General features: G+C 44.6%; 1 protein-coding gene across 2 annotated transcripts; it reads right to left on the reverse strand.

The window, feature by feature from the left end:
- Positions 1 to 311: 311 nt before the first annotated feature.
- Positions 312 to 5,803, reverse strand: LOC141407119 (uncharacterized). Of its 2 annotated transcripts, none has more exons than XM_073995073.1 (2): positions 4,438 to 5,803; positions 312 to 1,195 (listed from the first exon to the last, which is right to left on the reverse strand). In XM_073995073.1, the coding sequence occupies exons 1-2, from the start codon at positions 5,153 to 5,155 to the stop codon at positions 1,128 to 1,130; spliced, it is 786 nt and encodes a 261-aa protein (XP_073851174.1). In that variant the 5' UTR covers positions 5,156 to 5,803; the 3' UTR covers positions 312 to 1,127. The 2 variants fall into 2 exon arrangements, with proteins under 2 accessions (XP_073851174.1, XP_073851175.1); XM_073995074.1 differs by having other exon boundaries at positions 312 to 1,471.
- Between the last annotated feature and the right edge of the window lie 17,706 nt (positions 5,804 to 23,509).

Raw genomic sequence — 23,509 nt, forward strand, 5'->3', positions numbered from 1 at the left:
TAATGCTTCTTTAAAAGTATCAATATTTAAAGTAAAATCTTAGACAATTCAGTTATTTTGAAATATTTTCATTCCGGAATGCCTGATCTTCCAAATATGAAAAATTGACTCTTACCTATGTCAATGTTAAAACAAATATTTTGAAAAGAAAGTTGATTGATCTATACCTTGTTTAGTGCTTCAATATTTGCATGGTGGGAAAGCAGTTTTCCTGCCAGTGAAGTCCCCTTATTATACACATCATCATGAAGAGCAGTGTTGCCGTAGACATCCTTAATGTTTAACATCATGAAGAGCAGTGTTGCCGTAGACATCCTTAATGATTAATATCATGAAGAGCAGTGTTGCCGCAGACATCCTTAATGTTTAACATCATGAAGAGCAGTGTTGCCGTAGACATCCTTAATGTTTAACATCATGAAGAGCAGTGTTGCCGTAGACATCCTTAATGTTTAACATCATGAAGAGCAGTGTTGCCGTAGACATCCTTAATGATCATGAAGAGCAGTGTTGCCGTAGACATCCTTAATGATTAACATCATGAAGAGCAGTGTTGCCGTAGACATCCTTAATGTTTAACATCATGAAGAGCAGTGTTGCCGTAGACATCCTTAATGTTTAACATCATGAAGAGCAGTGTTGCCGTAGACATCCTTAATGTTTAACATCATGAAGAGCAGTGTTGCCGTAGACATCCTTAATGATTAACATCATGAAGAGCAGTGTTGCCGTAGACATCCTTAATGATTAACATCATGAAGAGCAGTGTTGCCGTAGACATCCTTAATGATTAACATCATGAAGAGCAGTGTTGCCGTAGACATCCTTAATGTTTAACATCATGAAGAGCAGTGTTGCCGTAGACATCCTTAATGATTAACATCATGAAGAGCAGTGTTGCCGTAGACATCCTTAATGTTTAACATCATGAAGAGCAGTGTTGCCGTAGACATCCTTAATGATTAACATCATGAAGAGCAGTGTTGCCGTAGACATCCTTAATGATTAATATCATGAAGAGCAGTGTTGCCGTAGACATCCTTAATGTTTAACATCATGAAGAGCAGTGTTGCCGTAGACATCCTTAATGTTTAACATCATGAAGAGCAGTGTTGCCGTAGACATCCTTAATGTTTGGATTGGCACCATGTTCCAGCAGAATAATGGAACACGTCTCTTCCTGGCAATGTACAGCCTATCAGTGTTAGATGAAAAATTAGACTATAAATTCTAAGAATTCAAAATACATATTCCACAGGTTTCACCAACTAGTTATATTTAAATGAGATAAATTCGTTTTAATTGTATGTATTTAGTGAAATCTATGTCATGCCAAAAGAGCTGGCTACCATACACCTTCATTAAAGGTGTCCCGTTCAGGCTGTCTCAGATGTCAATCTGGCATTTTCTGCTCAGCAAGAGAGTGAGCACTTCCACACAGCCATGCGCACAGGCCAAATGTAGAGCAGTCCTATGAGAGCGAGAGGAGTTTTCAGGAAATTATAAGCAATATCTCAAAACCTACACTGGTTTATGTAACTGCAAACATAGAAGAGCATGTTATTCCTCTGCCTTCAAAACAAATAATTTTCTTTTGAAGAAAGTGCAATATTTATTAGCTCTTATTGCTCACTACCTTAATGAAACAGCAGCCTATTTGGATAGAATGAGCTTGGTGTTTGGATTCAGTTCAACTACGGCTTGAGTTCTACTTGGAACTCGGTCACTTACCAGCTATTGCTTAGCCTTTCTGTGCTCCATTTTCCTCATTAATAAAATAAAGATGACAATAGCAGCTAGCTCACAGGACACCATTGTGATGCTTAAATGGGAATCTATGTAAAGTATTTAGGACCATTTCTAGAACAAGCAACAACTCAACAACTCAATAATTGTTAGATTGTTGTTTTTTTGAGACAGAGTCTTGCTCTGTCGCCCAGGCTGGAGTGTAATCGTGTATTACATATATTTCATATATTACCTCACTGCAGCCTGGAACTCCTAGGCTCAAGTGATCCTCCTGCCTCAGCCTCCTGAGTAGCTAGGACCACAGGAGCACACCAGCATGCTCAGTTAATTATAAAAAAAAATTGTAGAAAGAATCTCGTTTTGTTGCCCAGGCTGGTCTCAAATTCCTGGCATCAAGGGAACCTCCCATACTTCTATATCTATTGTCACCTTCAATGGTCACATATTATTCCATCCTATGGATGCAACTGAAACTTATTTATAGGACACATTCTGTGGGCTCTTGTTGACATAAATGCTGAGAAAAACAAAGTACATGTATCTCTATTTTCTAAAGGTATTTTAATACAATGGAATTGATAGGTAAAGGGCATATAATTACCACCAAATTATCTATTTGAAAAGTCATCAGCAACTTAAACTTTAAGCAGCAGTATAAGTACCACTGCTCTTTATTCTCACAAACAATGTGGATAAAGAGCACAGTCTGTGGATAAAGAGAACACAGTCTCATTCCTCTTTTAACTTAAATTCTTTTTTTTTTTTGGAGACGGAGTCTCCCTCTGTTGCCCAGGCTGGAGTGCGGTGGCGCAATCTCCACTCACTGCAAGCTCCGCCTCCCGGGTTCACGCCATTCTCCTGCCTCAGCCTCCCGTGTGGCTGGGACTACAGGCGCCGCCACCTCGCCCGGCTAATTTTTGTATTTTTTAGTAGAGACGGGGTTTCACCGTGTTAGCCAGGATGGTCTCGATCTCCTGATCTCGTGATCCGCCCGTCTCGGCCTCCCAAAGTGCTGGGATTACAGGCGTGAGCCACCGCGCCCGGCCACTTAAACTCTTTTACGAGAAACACTAAGGATTTTTTCATATGTACAAACGTAACTTGTGGAGCTGCAAAACAGTACTTAGCTCACTTTTAGAGTTCTTTTCTTGTGGATTTGATTAGAAAGAATTCCCTGTAAAATGAAGATGTGCTTTTTATCTGTATATATATATATATCAGTAATCTATACAATTCTTTATATGTATATTGTTATATATAATAATATATAATAAAAAATAAATTCTCTGTAGGATTAAAATATACTTTTCATCTGAATATCTATATATATATTAGTAAAAACATATACATAGTAAATATTTTTCAAGTATGTTATCTTTTGTTAATTTTTTTCTGACACACAGGTGGGTTTTAATTTTTTTTTTTTTTTTTTTTGAGGCGGAGTCTCACTGTGTAGCCCAGGCTGGAGTGCGGTGGCACCATCTCGGCTCACTGCAACCTCCGCCTCCCAGGTCCAAGTGATTCTCCTGCCTCAGCCTCCCGAGTAGCTGGGACTACAGGCACGTGCCACCTCGCCAGGCTAATTTTTAATATTTTTAGTAGAGACGGGGTTTCACTGTGTTAGCAAGGATGGTCTCGATCTCCTGACCTCATGATCCGCCCACCTTAGCCTCCCAAAGTGCTGGGATTACAGGTGTGAGCCACCACGCCCAGTCTGGGGGTTTTAATTTTTAGTTTGCTAAATCAACCTTCAGAATGCCTGCTTGTGAGGTCATTCTCAGGAAGGCCTTTGGCAAAGTAAAATGTACCTGTATAAATAAGCATTTGTGTTTTCTTCTGGTACTTTTCTCATTTTGCATGTGTAAAAATTTCAATCTGTATTCCATCAGGAACTCATTTTTGTGACATAAAATTTCATTAGTTTTCCTCAAAGAGCAGGCATTTTAATAACCCAACCCTTCCTACTCATCTGAAATGTTACCATTATCAATCCTTACAGCTATATCTTATATGTATTTCAGTGTTTCTGGATTTCCATTCTGTCCCATGTACTTATGTCTTTTCAGCTGTTAGTAAACAATTGTGGGAATTAATAGCACATTTTGATATCTAGAGGAGCAAGTCTTTTTCACTCCGTTATAAAAATTTTTAAATGTCATCACAATAGTAAGATAGACAGCAGGTGTCATGCAAAAATGATAAATCCTTGATATTTTCATTCGGTTTATGTAAAACTGATAAACATAGAAAGAGCTCATGTTTTGAGAAAACGGAGTCTTCCCATTCAAGGAACCCACCTCCCACTTCCAAGTGTCCCTCTGAGAAGCCCCAGGAAACAGCCTATCTACATGGGTGGATTCGGATGTAAAACCGACCCAGGCTTTTATCTGAGAACTTCTCGCCTACTGAACATGACTCATGGTATTTTTCACATGGGAATGAGTTCTCATTGGGCACCTCCACGACCCCATGTTTTAAACGTGTATATGCTCAACTTTGTGAATTAAATCACTCAAATTCTCCACCAAGAGCTCCAGGCAGGGAATTGCCAGCGATGGAAAGCAGCTGAGGCTCCGTTTGGCTCCGCTGCTCCGAGGGTGCCCCGCGCCCTCCAAGGCCCCCGTCCCAGGACCTGCGGGGAAGCCGGGCCTGGGGACCCCCTCCCACCCCGGGCTGAGCCCCCGCCACCTGTCCTTCCTGTCGCGGGCATCCACGTCCCGGCTCCTGCGCGCCAGGCAGCTGCACCTCCGCGGCCTCGCCCTTGATGGCCGCCCTGTGGGTCTTCCGCAGTTCCGCGTCCCTGGTGTGGGACCCGGGGCCCGCGTACTCTTGGTGGACGGAGCCCAGGACCGCCTGGCCCAGGCGTCTCCCGAAGCTGAAGAGCTTCCTCATGGGGCGACTTCTCAGACGCAGCCTCCGACCTCTCAGACCGAGGGAGCCCCGCGACGCCGTTAGGCGCGCACCTGCAGCTCAGCGCCCGCGCGGACGCCGGAAGCAGCTCCCAAGCCTGCGCGGCCCGCAGGGGGAGGCCGGCAGGGGGCGGCTGCAGGTCCGGCGCAGGCGCCGCGGGCTTGCGGGTTCTCCTGGGCTCGCCCGGGACGTTCCGGAAACACAGGCGCGCCGCCCGCGCGGCTTGAGGGCCCGCCTGGCCGTGACCCCCGCCCCGCTCCTCCTCTGAAGAGAGATCCGGGCCGCTGGTAGGGGCCCTCCGCAACCACCGGGGATGGGGCTGAGGGTCAGTTCCCGCCCCGGTGCAGCCGCCGCCGGGCAGATCTGGCCGCAGCCGCGGCGACATCCGGCCCTGGTTCTGCGAGGCCAGGAGCGCCAGCGAGCTTGGGAGTGGCCAGGCGGCCGCTGCGAGCAGGCGGAGGGCGCCCGCAGTTTGAGCGCCCGGGCGGCGGAGCATGGCCTGGGCGGCCTCTGGATCGCGAGTGCGCCTGTCCTGAGGGCCTGCCAGGCCTGCCCCCGCCCGGCTCCTCCTCTGCCGGAGCTCGGGACCGCTAGCCAGGGGCCCTCAGCAGCCACCCGGAATGGGGCTGAGGACGGGTTCCCGCCTCTGTGCAGCCTCCCCAGGGCAGACCGCCTCGCTTGGCCGCAGCCGCTGGGACATCTGGCCCCGGTTCTGAGATGTTGGGAGGGCTGAGATGTCGGGGGTTGCCTGGAGGCTGCTGCCTGCACACAGAAGGCGGCTGCCGCTTGGGTGCTCAGGCGGGCTGGAGGGGCATGGCCTAGGAGGCCCCAGATAGCCAGCGCGCCCAGACTGAGGGTCCCCAGGACGTGCCTGCCGCCCCACTCCTCCACCGCAGGGAGTTCGGGGCCGCTGGCATGGGCACTAGACAGTCACCCCGATGGGGTTGAGCGCCAGGTTCTCAGTTCTCGCCCCTGTGCAGCCGCCGCCGCCGGGCAGAATGCCTGGCTTGGCCGCGGCCCCCGGTACACCTGGTCCTGGTTCTGCGATGCTGGGAGCGCGAGCAGGCTCGGGAGTTGCCAGGCGGCTGCTGCCTGCACACAGAGCGGACTGCAGCTTGGGCGCCCAGGCTGCGGAACATGGTCTGGGTGGGCTCCGGAATGCGTGCGCGCCAGACCTGTTGGCCCCCAACTGGACCCGCCCCGCTCCTCCTCTGCTGGAGCCTGGAGCAGCTGGAATGGCCACTCTGAAGTCACCGGGGATGGAGTTAAGTTTTCTTATCCCACGCATGCACACAAAAAAGTAACTATTATCTGAGGTAATTAACGCGTTGATTGACTACATTTTGGTAATCATTTCAGAATGTGCATATAGATATAAACACATCACACTGTACACCTTGAATATGTACAATTTTTATTTCTCTATTATACCTCAGTAAAGCTGAAAAAATTAACAGGATTGAAAGGATAACAGTTCTATAGTAGTAGTTGGACACTTCAATACCTCATCTTAATTAATGGATAGAAAAACCAGATAGAAGCTTCATGAGAAGTGGAAGACTTGAACAACCGTATAAGCCATGTAGAGCTCATACACATATACAGAACAGCCCACCCAACAACAGCAGAATATACATTCTTTTCAGGCGGACATGGAACTTCCTCTAGGATAGGCCATATCTTCGTCTGCAAAATAGGTCCTAAAATGACTTTTAAATCATTTTAAAAAGCTTGAAATAATACCAAATATAATTTACAACCACAATGGAAGAAACAACAGATACATAAAAAATGAAAACTCGAAAATTCACAAATATGTGGAAATTAAACAATACACTCTTAAACTACCAGTGAGTGAAGGAATAAATCACAAGTGAAGTTATAAAACATCTTGAGACAAAATAAAAACAAAATATACCAAAATGTATCGAATACAGTGAAAGTAGAGTTTGAAGGAAAATGTATGAATATAAACAACTACATTTAAGAAAAAAATCTCAAATCAGTAACCTCATTCTATACCTAAGGGCAGTAGAAAACAAACAAACAAACAAAAAAGACTAAATCCAAAGCTAGAAGAAGGAAAGAAATAATAAAGATTAGCGCATAAATCAGTAAATTAGAAGGTTGGAAAGCAGCAGAAATAAACATAGCTAAAAGTTGATTCTTTGAAGGATCAAACCTTTCACTATATTGACTGAACAAAAGATGGAAGACTCAGTATTAAAATCATAAATGAAAGTGGCACCATTACTACCAACTTTACAGAAATAAAAAAAGGATTATAGGACTACATTATAAAAATTCTGGACGATGACATTGAAAAAACCCTTCTAGACATTGGCTTAGGTGAGGATTTCATGGCTGAGAACCCAAAAGCAAATGCAAGAAAAACAAAGATAAATAGGTGGGATTTAGTTAAACTAAAGAGCTTTTTCACGGCAAGAGGAACAGTCAGCAGAGTAAACAGACAATCCACAGAATGGTAGAAAATCTTCACAATCTGTATATCTGATAAAGGACTAATATCCAGAATCTACAATGAGCTCAAACAAATTAGCAAGAAAAACAAACAAACAAAAAATCCCATCAAAAAGTAGGCTAAGGACATGAATAGACAATTCTTTGGCCACTTTTTAATAGCGTTTTTCTCTTGTAAATTTATTTAAGTTCCTTATGTTGAATGCTAGACCTTTATCAGATACATAGTTTGTAAATGTTTTTTCATTCTGTAGGTTGTCTATTCACTCTAGCGATAATTTCTTTTGCTGAGCAGAAGCTTTTAAGTTTAATTAGATCCCACTTGTCAATATTTGCATTTGTTGTAATTGTTTTTGGTGACTTTATCATGAAATATTTGCCTGTTTCTATGTCCAGGATGGTATTGCCTAGGTTGTCTTCCAGGACTTTATAGTTTTGGGTTTTACATTTAAGTCTTTAACCCATCTTGAGATGATTTCTGTATATGGTGTAAGGAAGAAGTCCGGCTTCAATCTTCTTCATATGGCTAGCCAGTTATCCGAGAACGGTTTATTGAATTGGGAGTCTTTTCCCTGTTGTTTGTTTTTGCCAGCTTTGTCAAAGATTAGATAGTTGTAGGTGTGTGATCTTATTTCTGATATCTATTCTCTTGGTGAGTGTGTCTGTTTTTGTACCAGTATCATGCTGTTTTAGTTACTGTAGTGCTGTAGTATAGTTTGAAGTCAGGTAATGTGATGCCTCAAGCTTTGTTCTTTTTGCTTAGGATTGCCTTGGCTGCTTAGATTCTTTCTTGGTTCTACATGAATTATTAAATAGCTTTTTCGAGTTCCATGAAGCATGTCATTGGTAGTTTAATAGGAATAGCTTTGGGCAGTATGGCCATTTAAATGATATTAATTCCTTCTCTCCATTAACATGGAATAATGTTTCATTTCTTTGTGTCTTCTCTGACTTCTTTGAGCAGTGTTTTGTAATTTTCATTGTAAAGATCTTTCAGTTCCCTGATTAGCTGTATTCCTAGGTATTTTATTCTTTTTGTGGAAATTGTGAATAAAATTGCCTTTCCAAATTGGCTCTCAGTTTGGCCTTTCCTGGTGTACAGGAATGCTAGCAAATTTTGTATATTGATTTTTTTATCCTGAAACTTTGTGGAAGTTGTTTATCAGCTTAAGGAGCTTCTTGGGTAACAGCAATAGGGTTTAGATAAGAGAATTATGTTGTCTGCAAACAGAGGTAGTTGGACTTTTCTTTCTATTTAAATACCCTTTATTTCTTTCTCTTGTCTGATTTCTCGAGCAAGGACTTCTAATACTGTGTTCTATAGGAGTGGTGAGACAGTTTCAAGGAGAATGCTTCCAGGGTTTGCTCACTCAGTATAATGTTGGCTGTGAGTTTGTCATAGGTGGCTTTTATTATTTTGAGGTATGTTCCTTCAATACCTCATTTGTTGAGAGTTTTTAACATGAAGCATTATTGAATTTTACTGAAAGCCTTTTCTGCACCTAGTGAGACAATCACATGGTTCTTGTCTTAGTTTTATTTATGTTATGAATCACATTTTATTGATTTGCCCACGAGGGACCAACCTTCCATTCCAGGGAAAAAGCCTGCTTCACTGTGGTGAATTACCCTTTTATGTGCTGCTGGATTCGGTTTGCAAGGATTTTGTTGTGGATTATTGAATGGATGTTCATCAAGGATACTGGCCTGAAGCTTTCTTTTTTCGTTGTGTCACTGCCAGGCGTTGGTATCAGGATGATGCTGGCCTCGTCGAACAAGTTGGGGAGGAGTCCCTTCTCCTCTATTTCTTGAAATCGTTTTAGTAGGAGTGGTACTGGCTCCTCTTTGTACATCTGTTAAAATTTGACTGTTAATCTATCAGGTCCTGGGCTTTTTTGGGGGGTTCGTAGGCTATTTACTACTGATTCAATTTTTGCAGCTCATAATTGGTCTGTTCAGAGACTGAATTTCTTCCTGGTTCAGTCTTGAGAGGATGTATGTGTCCAGGAATTTATCCATCTCTTCCAGGTTTATAGTTTGTGTGTCTACACACACAAAAAGGTGTTCATAGTAGTTGCTGATTGTTATTTTTGTTTCTGTGGCATCAGTGGTAACATTCCCTTCATCATTTCTGATTGTGTTTATTTGAATTCTGTTTTCTTCATTAGTCTAGCTAGCGCCTATCTATCTTAATTTTTTCAAAAAACCTTGATTAAGTGATCTTTTGAACAGTTTTTCATGGCTCAATGTTTTTCAGTTCACCTCTGATTTTATTTATTTCTTGTCTTCTGCAAGCTTTGTGGTTGATTTCTTCTTGCTTCTGTGATTCTTTCAGTTGTGATGTTAGGTTGTTAATTTAAGATCTTTCTAACTTTTTGATGTGGGCATTACTTCTTATGCCCTACCCTAACTTATCTCCTTCTCCTAGAAAACTCAGAACCATGCTTTCTAAACCAATTCAAACTTTCTCAGTGAATCAACCTGGTCTCCCTGAGGCAAAGTTAGCAATTTTCCGTTTGACATGGTTCTCTTTCTCTGTAAGAATGTCTAACGCAACAATGCAAGTGTTTTATTCCCTCCTGGATATGCGGGGAACTCCTTTTGGCTGAGACCAAGACTTAAAACTTTGTTCTTTCAACATTAATGAAGATCTACTTAGAAAGTCTCCATTTTTACAAGAAAGGTATATAAATACCAATGAAAATAAATATAAAGTTATATGACATACAATTATATTGTGGAAAGGCTGAATAAATAAATGAACCAAGCTCTAAGAAAAAAAGAAGATGATATAAAATGATATATAAATGAAAAACCTGAGCTGGTATGGCATAATTAATGAAGGGGGCCTGCCCCTCCACATCTGTGGGTATTTCTCACAAGGTGGAGACGAGAGACTGAGAAAAGAAATAGGACACAAAGTATAGAGGGAGAAAAGTGGGCCCAGGGGACTGGCACTCAGCAAGTGAGGGCCTGCACCGGTACTGGTCTCTGAGTTCCCTCAGTATTTATTGATCACTGTTTCTACTATCTTGGCGAGGGGGATGTGGCAGGACTATAGGGTAATGGTGGGGGAGGGTCAGTAGGAAAACATGTGGGCAAAGGAATCTGTGTCATAAATAAGTTTAAGGAAAGGTGCTGTGCCTGGATGTGCACGTAGGCCACATTTATGTTTAACTTTACACAAACATCTCAGTGCAGTAAAGAGCAGTATTGCCACCAGCATGTCTCACCTCCAGCCATAGGGCGGTTTTCTCCTATCTCAGTAAATAGAATGTATGGTCGGGTTTTACACTGAGACATTCCATTCCCAGGGATGAGCAGGAGACCGATGCTTCCTCTTATCTCAACTGCAAAGAGGCCTTCCTCTTGCACTCATCCTCCTCAGCACAGACCCTTTACGGGTGTCAGGCTGGGAGACTGTAAGGTCTTTCCCTTCCCACGAGGCCATTTCTCAGGTTGTCTCGGGGTGGAAAACTGGGAAAATACCCAGGCTTTCTTGGGCAGAGGTCCCTGTGGCCTTCCGCAGTGCATTGTGTCCCTGGTTAATAGAGAACGGAGAATGCCGATGACTTTTACCAAGCATACTGCCTGCACACACATTTTTAACAAAGCACATCCTGCACAGCCCTATATTCCCTAAACCTTGAGTCAATACAGCACATGTTTCTGTGAGCACAGGGTTGGGGCTAAGGTTACAGATTAACAGCATCTCAAAACAAGAATTTTTTTTTAGTACAGATCAAAATGGAGTTTCTTATGTCTTCCTTTTTCTACATAGACACAGTAACAGTTGGATCTCTCTTCCTTTCCCCCACAAGTAATGTACCAGTAAAGTATGTACATTGCAGAAGTGGCAGGAAAACTGCATACAGGGTGAGACCTGACCAAAAGCTTTAAGGAAAGGTCAGATCTCTGTATGGATATTGGAAGGGGAGACAAGGAAAGGCTAGAAAATATACATTGTTTGATCTATACCCTTAAAAGGGATTAAAGTGGACTCAAGAAAACATGGTCTGCTTTAGGAGAAGGACACATGTTCCATGCTGGCCAAGGCTCAGAGCATCCCTACCTTCTCCAGGAGGAAAGAGGAGGCAAAGGAGCAGGCAGACTGCAGCATGGCCAGGTCAGCACAGGGCACCCAGGCCAAGCCAGGTGGGCTCCATTGTACAGGTAGGGAGGAGCCACTGCAGGGTGGGCTTTATTAATTGGTTGTTTTGTTTTCTTTAGTAACAAAGACACATGATCAAAGTTGACCTTTGTAGGTGTTGCTGCAGCTGAACATAGTATAGATAAAACCAGTGTTTTAAAAATTATGTTGTATAAAGCACTAGCCCCAGTGAGATATTAGTGGAACACACAGGCATGCACGCGCGCGCGCACACACACACACACACACACCGAGCCCAGGTTATTCTGGCAAATGCTGGGTTAAGCAAACCAAAAGAAACATCCTTAGTGCTGGACTTCTCAGAACCTGGAATGTGGCTATATGACTCATAAAACAGCAAGGTTAAGATAGAGCATGTCATTTTTTCCAGAAATGTTGAAACACTTTCCTTCCCTTGGCTTCAGTGTCACCTTCTTTCTCCCGGTTCTCTATCAACCTCTCTTTGGCTGCTCCTTCTTGATTTCCTTCTTGACAATCTGCTGCTGCTCAGCCATTCTCTTTTCATTCCCTGTGGATTTCTCAAGTGTGTTTCTATTCCTGCAGATTAAACTTTCCTCATTTTTCCTGACACCTCTCCTTGTCTGACCCTCCCCCGTTCTGAGGCAGGTGTTCCATCCTCTCCTTGTCTGACCCTCCCCCGTTCTGAGGCAGGTGTTCTATCTGTGTGCGCTTTTGGCATCCTGGGATGCTCCCAGCGTGTTCCCTGACACACTCCATCAGGTTTTCTCCCCCAGACTCTGCGAGGGCAGCAGCTTTGTCTCCACTGTTCCTTCAACGCTCAGCACATAACACAGAAGCTGACTCCATAACATTTAGTTGGTCAACTGAGACTAAATGTATGTTCCTCTAGATCTTAAAAAGTTGAAAAAGCAACATAGCGCAATAGTCAAAATAAGTTTCTTTACTCAAGAGTTCTCTGTATATGCACAATAGTTTGAAGTCATTATTAGGCAAAGTGAAACAGAAACTGTCACAAAGTTCCCTAAGATAAAATTATTTTGCTTTAATCTTCAATTCATCATGTGAGATAATCAAGACCATGTGTTATTGTAAATATTTCTAGCTTACAACACAACAACCTGATTTTTATTGTTTGAAATAACCACAATATAAATCAGTTAACTACAAATTTTATAAATAATCCTTTCAAATAAAATTCTGTCTAAATTTTACATTACTCATATATTCAAATGATAACATGCTCATAGGCTTTTCCAATACCTCAGTCAAAACATTGTACTGATTCCAGCTGTGGGAACAGTATCTGAGAGTTATGTTACAGATGGGGAAAAGGTACTTACGTGACATTGGCCTTTGCACGACTGTGCCCTTTTGGGTCAGCGAAAAGCTGTTCCCTTAAAATCCTAAAATCTGTTCTGTCAGGTCTGAAGGGTGGGTGGGAAACACAGCTTTTAAAATGTTAGCCACAGATGTTTTATTCCTTGCTTAAAGCAGTGACTAGATAAAGGCCACCAGAAGAGCCTCTGATGTTTCTTCAGAAGCAGCGTGCCTGAGAGCATCTTCCTGAAACACCCCCTTGTCTCTGCCCCAAATCACCTTAGGTAGGAAAGTCAAAACTCAGCAGGCTGAGGAGATCCAAGGGGATCACTGAGCTCTGAGGCTTGTGAGAGAAGAGAGAGGTCTAAGATTTTTGTGTATAAATTTATGGGTTACAAGTGCCATTTTGCTGTCAGCATGGATGGCATAGTGAAGTCAGGGCCTTTAGGGTATCCATCACTGGAATAATGCACATCGTACCCGTTAAGTAATTTCTCACTGTTCACCCCGTCCATCCCCTCACCCTGCTGAGTCTCCACTATCATTCCACTCTACATCAATACCTACACATCTTTTAGCACCCACTTATGAGTGATAAAATATGACGTTTACTCTGTGTCTGGCTTGCTTCACGTAAAGGCTTCCAGTTCCATCCATGTGCCTGCAAAAAATACTTTTTGTGCCTGAATAGTATTTCATTGTGTATATTTTCTACATTTTCTCCTCCAATCACCTGTTGATGGACATTTAGGTTGATTTTATATCTGTGCTACTGTGAATAGTGTTGCAACAAACATACAAGTACAGCTATCTTTCTGATACATAGACTTCTTTTCCTTTGCGTACTCAGTGGTGGGATTGCTGAATCAGACAGAGCCAATTGATAATCAGTAATGGTGGCCAATAACCAGCTAGAAACAAAGTACTTAGCAGGGCCTGAAAATGCCAAAACCCTGAGGCCACTGACCTTCAAAAACTTCAACAGCCCTGAGTGAAACGTCCAAACACATTTATCCACCGTTCCAAGACCCTTTATTGTCTGTCTTCTGTGCATCTTAGAAGTCTCCTTTTACCACAGTCTGTATACTGCATGAGCCTTATACAGACAGTGTGTACCTGAAACTCAGGTAGTTTATATGAAACTCATTTATATGAAACTACCTGACACTCCAAGGCATCTTATACTATGTATTCAACCATGTATCCCTAGTACCTAGCACAGTCCTGGCATAGAGTTTGCTACTAAACGTTTGCGGAATGAAGTAATTATCTTGTATCCAGGTTCCAAGTTTTAAGGTGATTTCTCACTAAAAATGAAGTATTACAGTTCACAAATAATCTACTTCCTTTTTTACAGATGGGATTAATTTTAATCTTATCCCCTAATAACATTATTTTCATTTACTTCCATCTAAATACTGTCCTAAGAGAGCAAGAAGAAGGAGAGTTGAAGCTGGAGCTTGAAGAATTGTACACGGTCCACACTGTGGCCTGGGGTGCATCGCCCACCCGAGCTTCATCTGTTAGGTATGTCAGGGAAGATAAACAGGTGAGAGTGGCTTCATCAGAGGACCCCAGATCTCTGGCTTCCCCGTCGGGCAAGTGCACCTCTGTGAACAAAGTCTTCAGAGCCAGATGACAAGAACGGTCCAAGCAGTCCACCAGGGAAACCTGGGCCCAGTGTACATCAATGCAGAGCGTCAAGCACAGCATAACAGGAGTACAGTTGCCTAGTCCTGTTCAGACATAACTGCATCCCACACACAAGCACAGCGTAACGGGAGTACGGTTGCCTAGTCCTGTTCAGAGAGAACTGCATCCCACACACAAGCACAGCGTAACGGGAGTACGGTTGCCTAGTCCTGTTCAGAGATAACTGCATCCCACACACAAGCACAGCATAACAGGAGTACAGTTGCCTAGTCCTGTTCAGAGATAACTGCATCCCACACACAAGCACAGCGTAACGGGTGTATGGTTGCCTAGTCCTGTTCAGAGACAACTGCATCCCACACACAAGCACAGCGTAACGGGTGTACGGTTGCCTAGTCCTGTTCAGAGACAACTGCATCCCACACACAAGCACAGCGTAACAGGTGTACGGTTGCCTAGTCCTGTTCAGAGATAACTGCATCCCACACACAAGCACAGCGTAACAGGTGTACGGTTGCCTAGTCCTGTTCAGAGACAACTGCATCCCACACACAAGCACAGCGTAACGGGAGTACGGTTGCCTAGTCCTGTTCAGAGACAACTGCATCCCACACACAAGCACAGCGTAACGGGAGTACGGTTGCCTAGTCCTGTTCAGAGATAACTGCATCCCACACACAAGCACAGCGTAACGGGTGTACGGTTGCCTAGTCCTGTTCAGAGATAACTGCATCCCACACACAAGCACAGCGTAACGGGTGTACGGTTGCCTAGTCCTGTTCAGAGACAACTGCATCCCACACACAAGCACAGCGTAACGGGTGTACGGTTGCCTAGTCCTGTTCAGAGATAACTGCATCCCACACACAAGCACAGCGTAACGGGTGTACGGTTGCCTAGTCCTGTTCAGAGACAACTGCATCCCACACACAAGCACAGCGTAACAGGTGTACGGTTGCCTAGTCCTGTTCAGAGACAACTGCATCCCACACACAAGCACAGCGTAACGGGAGTACGGTTGCCTAGTCCTGTTCAGAGACAACTGCATCCCACACACAAGCACAGCGTAACGGGAGTACGGTTGCCTAGTCCTGTTCAGAGATAACTGCATCCCACACACAAGCACAGCGTAACGGGAGTACGGTTGCCTAGTCCTGTTCAGAGATAACTGCATCCCACACACAAGCACAGCGTAACGGGTGTACGGTTGCCTAGTCCTGTTCAGAGATAACTGCATCCCACACACAAGCACAGCGTAACGGGAGTACGGTTGCCTAGTCCTGTTCAGAGACAACTGCATCCCACACACAAGCACAGCGTAACGGGAGTACGGTTGCCTAGTCCTGTTCAGAGACAACTGCATCCCACACACAAGCACAGCGTAACGGGAGTACGGTTGCCTAGTCCTGTTCAGAGATAACTGCATCCCACACACAAGCACAGCGTAACGGGAGTACGGTTGCCTAGTCCTCTTCAGAGATAACTGCATCCCACACACAAGCACAGCGTAACGGGAGTACGGTTGCCTAGTCCTGTTCAGAGATAACTGCATCCCACACACAAGCACAGCGTAACGGGAGTACGGTTGCCTAGTCCTGTTCAGAGATAACTGCATCCCACACACAAGCACAGCGTAACGGGTGTACAGTTGCCTAGTCCTGTTCAGAGATAACTGCATCCCACACACAAGCACAGCGTAACGGGAGTACGGTTGCCTAGTCCTGTTCAGAGATAACTGCATCCCACACACAAGCACAGCGTAACGGGTGTACGGTTGCCTAGTCCTGTTCAGAGATAACTGCATCCCACACACTGTAAAATGAGGAAATGCAGAGAAACAGATGTAGCTGAAGAAGACAGCAGGAGCAACAAGGAGGGACAACCATGAACTAGGAGGGCACCATGCCAGAGACACCTGGACCCCACGCTAGGCTCAGTGCCTGTTATACTCTTGGGACCCAGCACTTTCCCTCTTCATCATGTGGCATACTTGGCATTATTTGTTGTTTAAAATATTGTCCTTAGTTTTCACCTTTCCTAGGAGACACAGGCAGACCCTGTGACACTGCAGCTCCTGACACACAGTAGGTGCATCGCAAACATCGGCTGGGTTCACACACTCTTGCCTTCTGAAAGCTTCTTGTCAAGCCTTCAGTGAAAAGGAATTGCTGATTGAGCAAGAATTAAGCTTCTAGAGACTCCTGGATCCATTGAGACAAGGTGAGATTTGTTTACTGCCATATTCCTAGCTGATAGCATACTGTAGTCACTTAATAAATGTTTGTTAAATAAGTGAGTGAATGGATTGATACATCTTACTTAGCTATATGTTTTCTGAGTAAAACTGATACATTTAATACTTTACTTCTGGTATAATTTTACTTTACTTATTCAACGAACCTGACAATTCAACTAGGTGCCAGGCACACAGCTGCTGAAGAAAAAGAGGTAGAGGCCGGGCGCGGTGGCTCAAGCCTGTAATCCCAGCACTTTGGGAGGCCGAGACGGGCGGATCACAAGGTCAGGAGATCGAGACCAGCCTGGCTAATACGGTGAAACCCCGTCTCTACTAAAAAATACAAAAACTAGCCGGGTGAGGTGGCGGGCGCCTGTAGTCCCAGCTACTCGGGAGGCTGAGGCAGGAGAATGGCGTAGACCCGGGAGGCGGAGCTTGCAGTGAGCTGAGATGTGGCCACTGCACTCCAGCCTGGGCGACAGAGTGAGACTCCGTCTCAAAAAAAAAAAAAAAAAAAAAAAAAAAGAAAAAGAGGTATAAGATACAGTTCCTGTCTACATGAAAGCCACACTCTAAAAAGTAGAAACATATGAACAAATTATAACAACAAATTGGCTGAATTCAAAATCATAGGGGTTTGTTTCTATTTTAAACAGCTCTAGTCAGGAAGTGTTAGAAAGTTCTAAACAGGAAATGTTGCAACACACCATCTAAGCATGAAGCAGAAGCCACTCATATTGAGTTGCTACCACCAACCCCAACAGCAAGAATTCCAGTCCTGCTGCTGCAACCTAAGTGTCACTCTATTTTATTCCTGCTGTGTAACCCGGTTTCAGACACTCTGATTTTATTCCTGCTGTGTAACCCGGTTTCAGACACTCTGATTTTATTCCTGCTGTGTAACCCGGTTTCAGACACTCTGATTTTATTCCTGCTGTGTAACCCGGTTTCAGACACCCTGATTTTATTCCTGCTGTGTAACCCGGTTTCAGACACCCTGATTTTATTCCTGCTGTGTAACCCGGTTTCAGACACCCTGATTTTATTCCTGCTGTGTAACCCGGTTTCAGACACCCTGATTTTATTCCTGCTGTGTAACCCGGTTTCAGACACCCTGATTTTATTCCTGCTGTGTAACCCGGTTTCAGACACCCTGATTTTATTCCTGCTGTGTAACCCGGTTTCAGACACCCTGATTTTATTCCTGCTGTGTAACCCGGTTTCAGACACCCTGATTTTATTCCTGCTGTGTAACCCGGTTTCAGACACCCTGATTTTATTCCTGCTGTGTAACCCGGTTTCAGACACCCTGATTTTATTCCTGCTGTGTAACCCGGTTTCAGACACCCTGATTTTATTCCTGCTGTGTAACCCGGTTTCAGACACCCTGATTTTATTCCTGCTGTGTAACCCGGTTTCAGACACCCTGATTTTATTCCTGCTGTGTAACCCGGTTTCAGACACCCTGATTTTATTCCTGCTGTGTAACCCGGTTTCAGACACCCTGATTTTATTCCTGCTGTGTAACCCGGTTTCAGACACCCTGATTTTATTCCTGCTGTGTAACCCGGTTTCAGACACCCTGATTTTATTCCTGCTGTGTAACCCGGTTTCAGACACCCTGATTTTATTCCTGCTGTGTAACCCGGTTTCAGACACCCTGATTTTATTCCTGCTGTGTAACCCGGTTTCAGACACCCTGATTTTATTCCTGCTGTGTAACCCGGTTTCAGACACCCTGATTTTATTCCTGCTGTGTAACCCGGTTTCAGACACCCTGATTTTATTCCTGCTGTGTAACCCGGTTTCAGACACCCTGATTTTATTCCTGCTGTGTAACCCGGTTTCAGACACCCTGATTTTATTCCTGCTGTGTAACCCGGTTTCAGACACCCTGATTTTATTCCTGCTGTGTAACCCGGTTTCAGACACCCTGATTTTATTCCTGCTGTGTAACCCGGTTTCAGACACTCTGATTTTATTCCTGCTGTGTAACCCGGTTTCAGACACTCTGATTTTATTCCTGCTGTGTAACCCGGTTTCAGACACTCTGATTTTACTCCTGCTGTGTAACCCGGTTTCAGACATTCTGATTTTATTCCTGCTGTGTAACCCGGTTTTAGACACTCTGGTTGTCACTTAATGTTCTAAAAAGGTATTAAAGAGAAAATATTATTATGGTGATGAGCCCATTCACTGTAGCCATCTCAACATCATACCAATTATAAGGCCTATCATGTAAAAATAAAACTGTTTAATTTATTTATCCAGATATCAGTGCTACATAAACATATTTGCCATCAGACTTTGGATTTATGGGTTAAATAGCATATAAATGTGATTAGAGGCTTAAAATTTACACCTTTCTGGTTCTCTCAAATTTTTTTTCAAAATAGCATATGCCTTTCTAAACAATTGTTAGTATATTTTTAAAAATAAACATTAAAATGTACATTTTCCAAAAACAAAATACAGCTCCCATTGGTAAATGATGATGTTGAGATAAAACAGACAACTTCTCTTGGGAACCATTTAATCACTGCTTACTTTTACATATGTCCAGAAATGTCAATGGCTTTAAAATATGGAAGTATATTACACAACTAAACTTACATGTATTCAGTATTGTGCAATATTTAGTACTTGTTCTAGCTATCTCTTGCTGAATAGTAAGCCATTGCAAAACTTAAGGAATTACTTATTGTTTAATATTGTTTATTGCCATTATTTGTTTAGTAATTTTAAATAACATTATTTCTCATGGTTTTGTGGGTTGACAGGCGCTACAAAAGTTCTCTTTTGGAGTCTTTCTTGCAGCTGCGGTTGGTTGGCTGCTGCTGAAGTCCCCTGAAAACTCAGCAAGGCTAAAGAGCCTGGACGGGCTACTCGCCTGGCTGGCAGTGCACACTGGCTGTTGCGTGTGGTGGCTACTCGCCTGGCTGGCAGTGCACACTGGCTGTTGCGTGTGGTGGCTACTCGCCTGGCTGGCAGTGCACACTGGCTGTTGCGTGTGGTGGCTACTCGCCTGGCTGGCAGTGCACACTGGCTGTTGCGTGTGGTGGCTACTCGCCTGGCTGGCAGTGCACACTGGCTGTTGCGTGTGGTGGCTACTCGCCTGGCTGGCAGTGCACACTGGCTGTTGCGTGTGGTGGCTACTCGCCTGGCTGGCAGTGCACACTGGCTGTTGCGTGTGGTGGCTACTCGCCTGGCTGGCAGTGCACACTGGCTGTTGCGTGTGGTGGCTACTCGCCTGGCTGGCAGTGCACACTGGCTGTTGCGTGTGGTGGCTACTCGCCTGGCTGGCAGTGCACACTGGCTGTTGCGTGTGGTGGCTACTCGCCTGGCTGGCAGTGCACACTGGCTGTTGCGTGTGGTGGCTACTCGCCTGGCTGCCAGTGCACACTGGCTGTTGCGTGTGGTGGCTACTCGCCTGGCTGGCAGTGCACACTGGCTGTTGCGTGTGGTGGCTACTCGCCTGGCTGGCAGTGCACACTGGCTGTTGCGTGTGGTGGCTACTCGCCTGGCTGGCAGTGCACACTGGCTGTTGCGTGTGGTGGCTACTCGCCTGGCTGGCAGTGCACACTGGCTGTTGCGTGTGGTGGCTACTCGCCTGGCTGGCAGTGCACACTGGCTGTTGCGTGTGGTGGCTACTCGCCTGGCTGGCAGTGCACACTGGCTGTTGCGTGTGGTGGCTACTCGCCTGGCTGCCAGTGCACACTGGCTGTTGCGTGTGGTGGCTACTCGCCTGGCTGCCAGTGCACACTGGCTGTTGCGTGTGGTGGCTACTCGCCTGGCTGCCAGTGCACACTGGCTGTTGCGTGTGGTGGCTACTCGCCTGGCTGGCAGTGCACACTGGCTGTTGCGTGTGGTGGCTACTCGCCTGGCTGGCAGTGCACACTGGCTGTTGCGTGTGGTGGCTACTCGCCTGGCTGGCAGTGCACACTGGCTGTTGCGTGTGGTGGCTAGTCGCCTGGCTGGCAGTGCACACTGGCTGTTGTGTGTGGTGGCTACTCGCCTGGCTGGCAGTGCACACTGGCTGTTGTGTGTGGTGGCTACTCGCCTGGCTGGCAGTGCACACTGGCTGTTGTGTGTGGTGGCTACTCGCCTGGCTGGCAGTGCACACTGGCTGTTGTGTGTGGTGGCTACTCGCCTGGCTGGCAGTGCACACTGGCTGTTGTGTGTGGTGGCTACTCGCCTGGCTGGCAGTGCACACTGGCTGTTGTGTGTGGTGGCTACTCGCCTGGCTGGCAGTGCACACTGGCTGTTGTGTGTGGTGGCTACTCGCCTGGCTGGCAGTGCACACTGGCTGTTGTGTGTGGTGGCTACTCGCCTGGCTGGCAGTGCACACTGGCTGTTGTGTGTGGTGGCTACTCGCCTGGCTGGCAGTGCACACTGGCTGTTGTGTGTGGTGGTTACTCGCCTGGCTGGCAGTGCATATTGGCTGCTGTGTGTGATGCCTGTCTGACTCTCCATGTTACCTGGAGTCCCCTGAAAGCTCAGCTAGGCTAAAGAGCCTAGATGGGTTACTCGCCTGGCTGTCAGTGCACATTGGCTGCTGTGTGTGGTCCTGTCTGACTCTCCATGTTACCTGGAGTCCTCACGACATAGTAGTTGGTCCCAAGACACACAGGCAAATACCACACAGCTTCTTATGACCTGGCCTTGGACGTCCTAGAGTATGACTTCTGCTGCGTCCTGTTGGTAAAGCAAGTCATTGTGAGCAGCACAGATTCAAGAAATGGGAGACTAGACTCTACCTGTCAATGTAAAGAGCAGCATGAGCATGCAGGGAGGAAAGAAATTGAGGGCATCATCTTGAAGACTATCTTATCACACCATTATTCCAACTAATGGACATTATGTTTTAGATGGGTAGTACTAGCTACTCATCTCTCCCCCAGAAACCCAAGCTAGGCATGGACATATTGAAAAGAATGTCAGTACCATTGAAAACCTAGAAATATCACATGTGATGACTCAGGTTAATTCAGTCTGTCAATTACATCAATATAATTCCCTTCTTGTAACCCTAAATATGGCAACATAGAATTGAATTCTACAAAAGTCTTTCATTTGTTTTCCTATGGAATAATTACCAACCCAATAAATGTGTAAATAGCATGAAGTCCAATTTATTTTAGATTTATACCTCTTAATTTCAAAGCTTATAGAAATCCAGAGAACTAATCATCATAATCCATAATGCCTGGACCAGAAGTCATTGCCCTAAGAGTATCCGGTGGCACACTGAAAATGTATTACCAACTAGGAAATTTAAAACTCTTTTGTTGGTGATTTTAAGAGAGCTGACCAGCTCATCAGCACAATTCGCACAGATTAAGAATGGAGGTTACTCTGCTGAGTGCGTTCATAATGATCAGAAAAAAAATCACAAATGAGAAAAGAAGATAGAGAAGGGGAAACATACTGTCAATCACTAAAATTAAAGTTAATTTTCAAATGGTCTGATTTTGTATTTTTCAAAAGAAAGGCAGCTTATTGTGATAGAATAAGAATCCCACTTGTATGTCTTCTTTTGAGAAGTGTCTGCTTATGTCCCTTGTCAATGTTTTAGTGACATGGTTTTCTTAATGTTCAACATCCCTAATCATCAGAAAAATGCAAATCAATGTAAGATACCATCAGTATTATTCAGTATGGCTACTACTAAAAAGTAAAAAAATAACAAATTCTGGTTAGACTTCAGAGAAAATAAAATGCTTATACACTGTTGGTGAGACTGTAAATTAGTTCAGCCACTGTGAAAAGCAGTTTGGAGATTTTTCAAAGAATTTAAAACAGAAGTACCATTCAACCAGCAATTCCAGTACTGAGTATATATCCAAAAGAAAATTTAAAATTCTACAAAAAGAAACCCACATGCACTTGTATATTCATCATATTGCTATTCACATTAGGGAAGGCATGAAATTAACTTATGTGTGAATCAATAAACTGAATAGAAATATGTGCTATATAAACACCATAGAATACTATGCACACATTAAAAAGAATACAGTCATGTCCTGTGCGGCACCATGGATACATCTGGAGGCCATTATCCTAGGGAAATTAATAAGGGAACAGAAAACCAAATAACCACGTGTTCTTGCCTATAAGCGGGATCTAAACTTGGGGTCCTCATGAATATAAAGATGTCAACAATAGACACTGAGAACTACTAGATGAAGGAGGGAAGGAGGAGGGCAGGGGGTGAGAAACTATAGTTGCTATGCTCACCACCTTGGTGATGGGATCAATTATATCCCACATAGCTCAGCATCACACAATATATCCACGTAACAAACCTGAAAACGTACTCCCTGAATCTAAAAAATTTAAAGCAGAGACAGAGTAAGAAGGCAGAATAGAAGCCTACCACACTCATCCCCCACACAAAAACACAAAATTTTCACAACTCACTACATTCAAGAAACACTGTCAAAGGGACCAAGAATTAGGTAAACAATCACAGTACCTGGCATTAACTTCATGTCACTGAAAGAGACATTGGAGAAGACAAAAAAACGACAGTCTAGAAGCACTAATGCCACCTCTTTTCCAACCACCAGTAGTGGCCACATGGTGCAGAAACTGTGTGTCTGCGGGAGGGAGAGCACAGTTTGTGAGGCTTTGCAATAAACTCAGTACTACCATGTCACAGTGAAAAGCAGAACCAGATTATACTCAGCTGACATCTGCCAAAAGAGGGAGAAATTGGATTGGCCCTAGCAAGAGGAAAATCTTCCATCTCAGTGTTGGGCGCTTGAGTCTTTACAAGCCTTGCCATCATGAGTTGACATGATATTGGACCTTAAGAGAACTGAAGGGGCAATATAGGCCACAAAGGCTTCAATTGTTAGGCAAGTCATACTCTGAACTGAGCTCAGAGCCAGTGGAATGTGGATGGTGGGGAGAATGTGGCCTCCTGAGACAGCAGCCAGAGCAGCTAAGGGAGTGCTCACGACACCACGCCCCCACCCAGCAGCAGCCACACAACACAGAGAAACCTGTGATTTTGGGAGAGGGAG

Source organism: Macaca fascicularis, chromosome 6 (assembly GCF_037993035.2).
Source record: "Macaca fascicularis isolate 582-1 chromosome 6, T2T-MFA8v1.1".
In the NCBI taxonomy this organism is placed as follows: domain Eukaryota; kingdom Metazoa; phylum Chordata; class Mammalia; order Primates; family Cercopithecidae; genus Macaca; species Macaca fascicularis.

Bases quoted from the DNA above. Each gene is read 5' to 3' on its own strand.
- LOC141407119 (XM_073995073.1), bottom strand. From the start codon at position 5,155: ATGCTCCGCCGCCCGGGCGCTCAAACTGCGGGCGCCCTCCGCCTGCTC. The intron at 1,196-4,437 runs GTGGCGGGGGCT...TAACACTGATAG, and splicing joins GCCCGCGACAGGAAGGACAG to GCTGTACATTGCCAGGAAGA.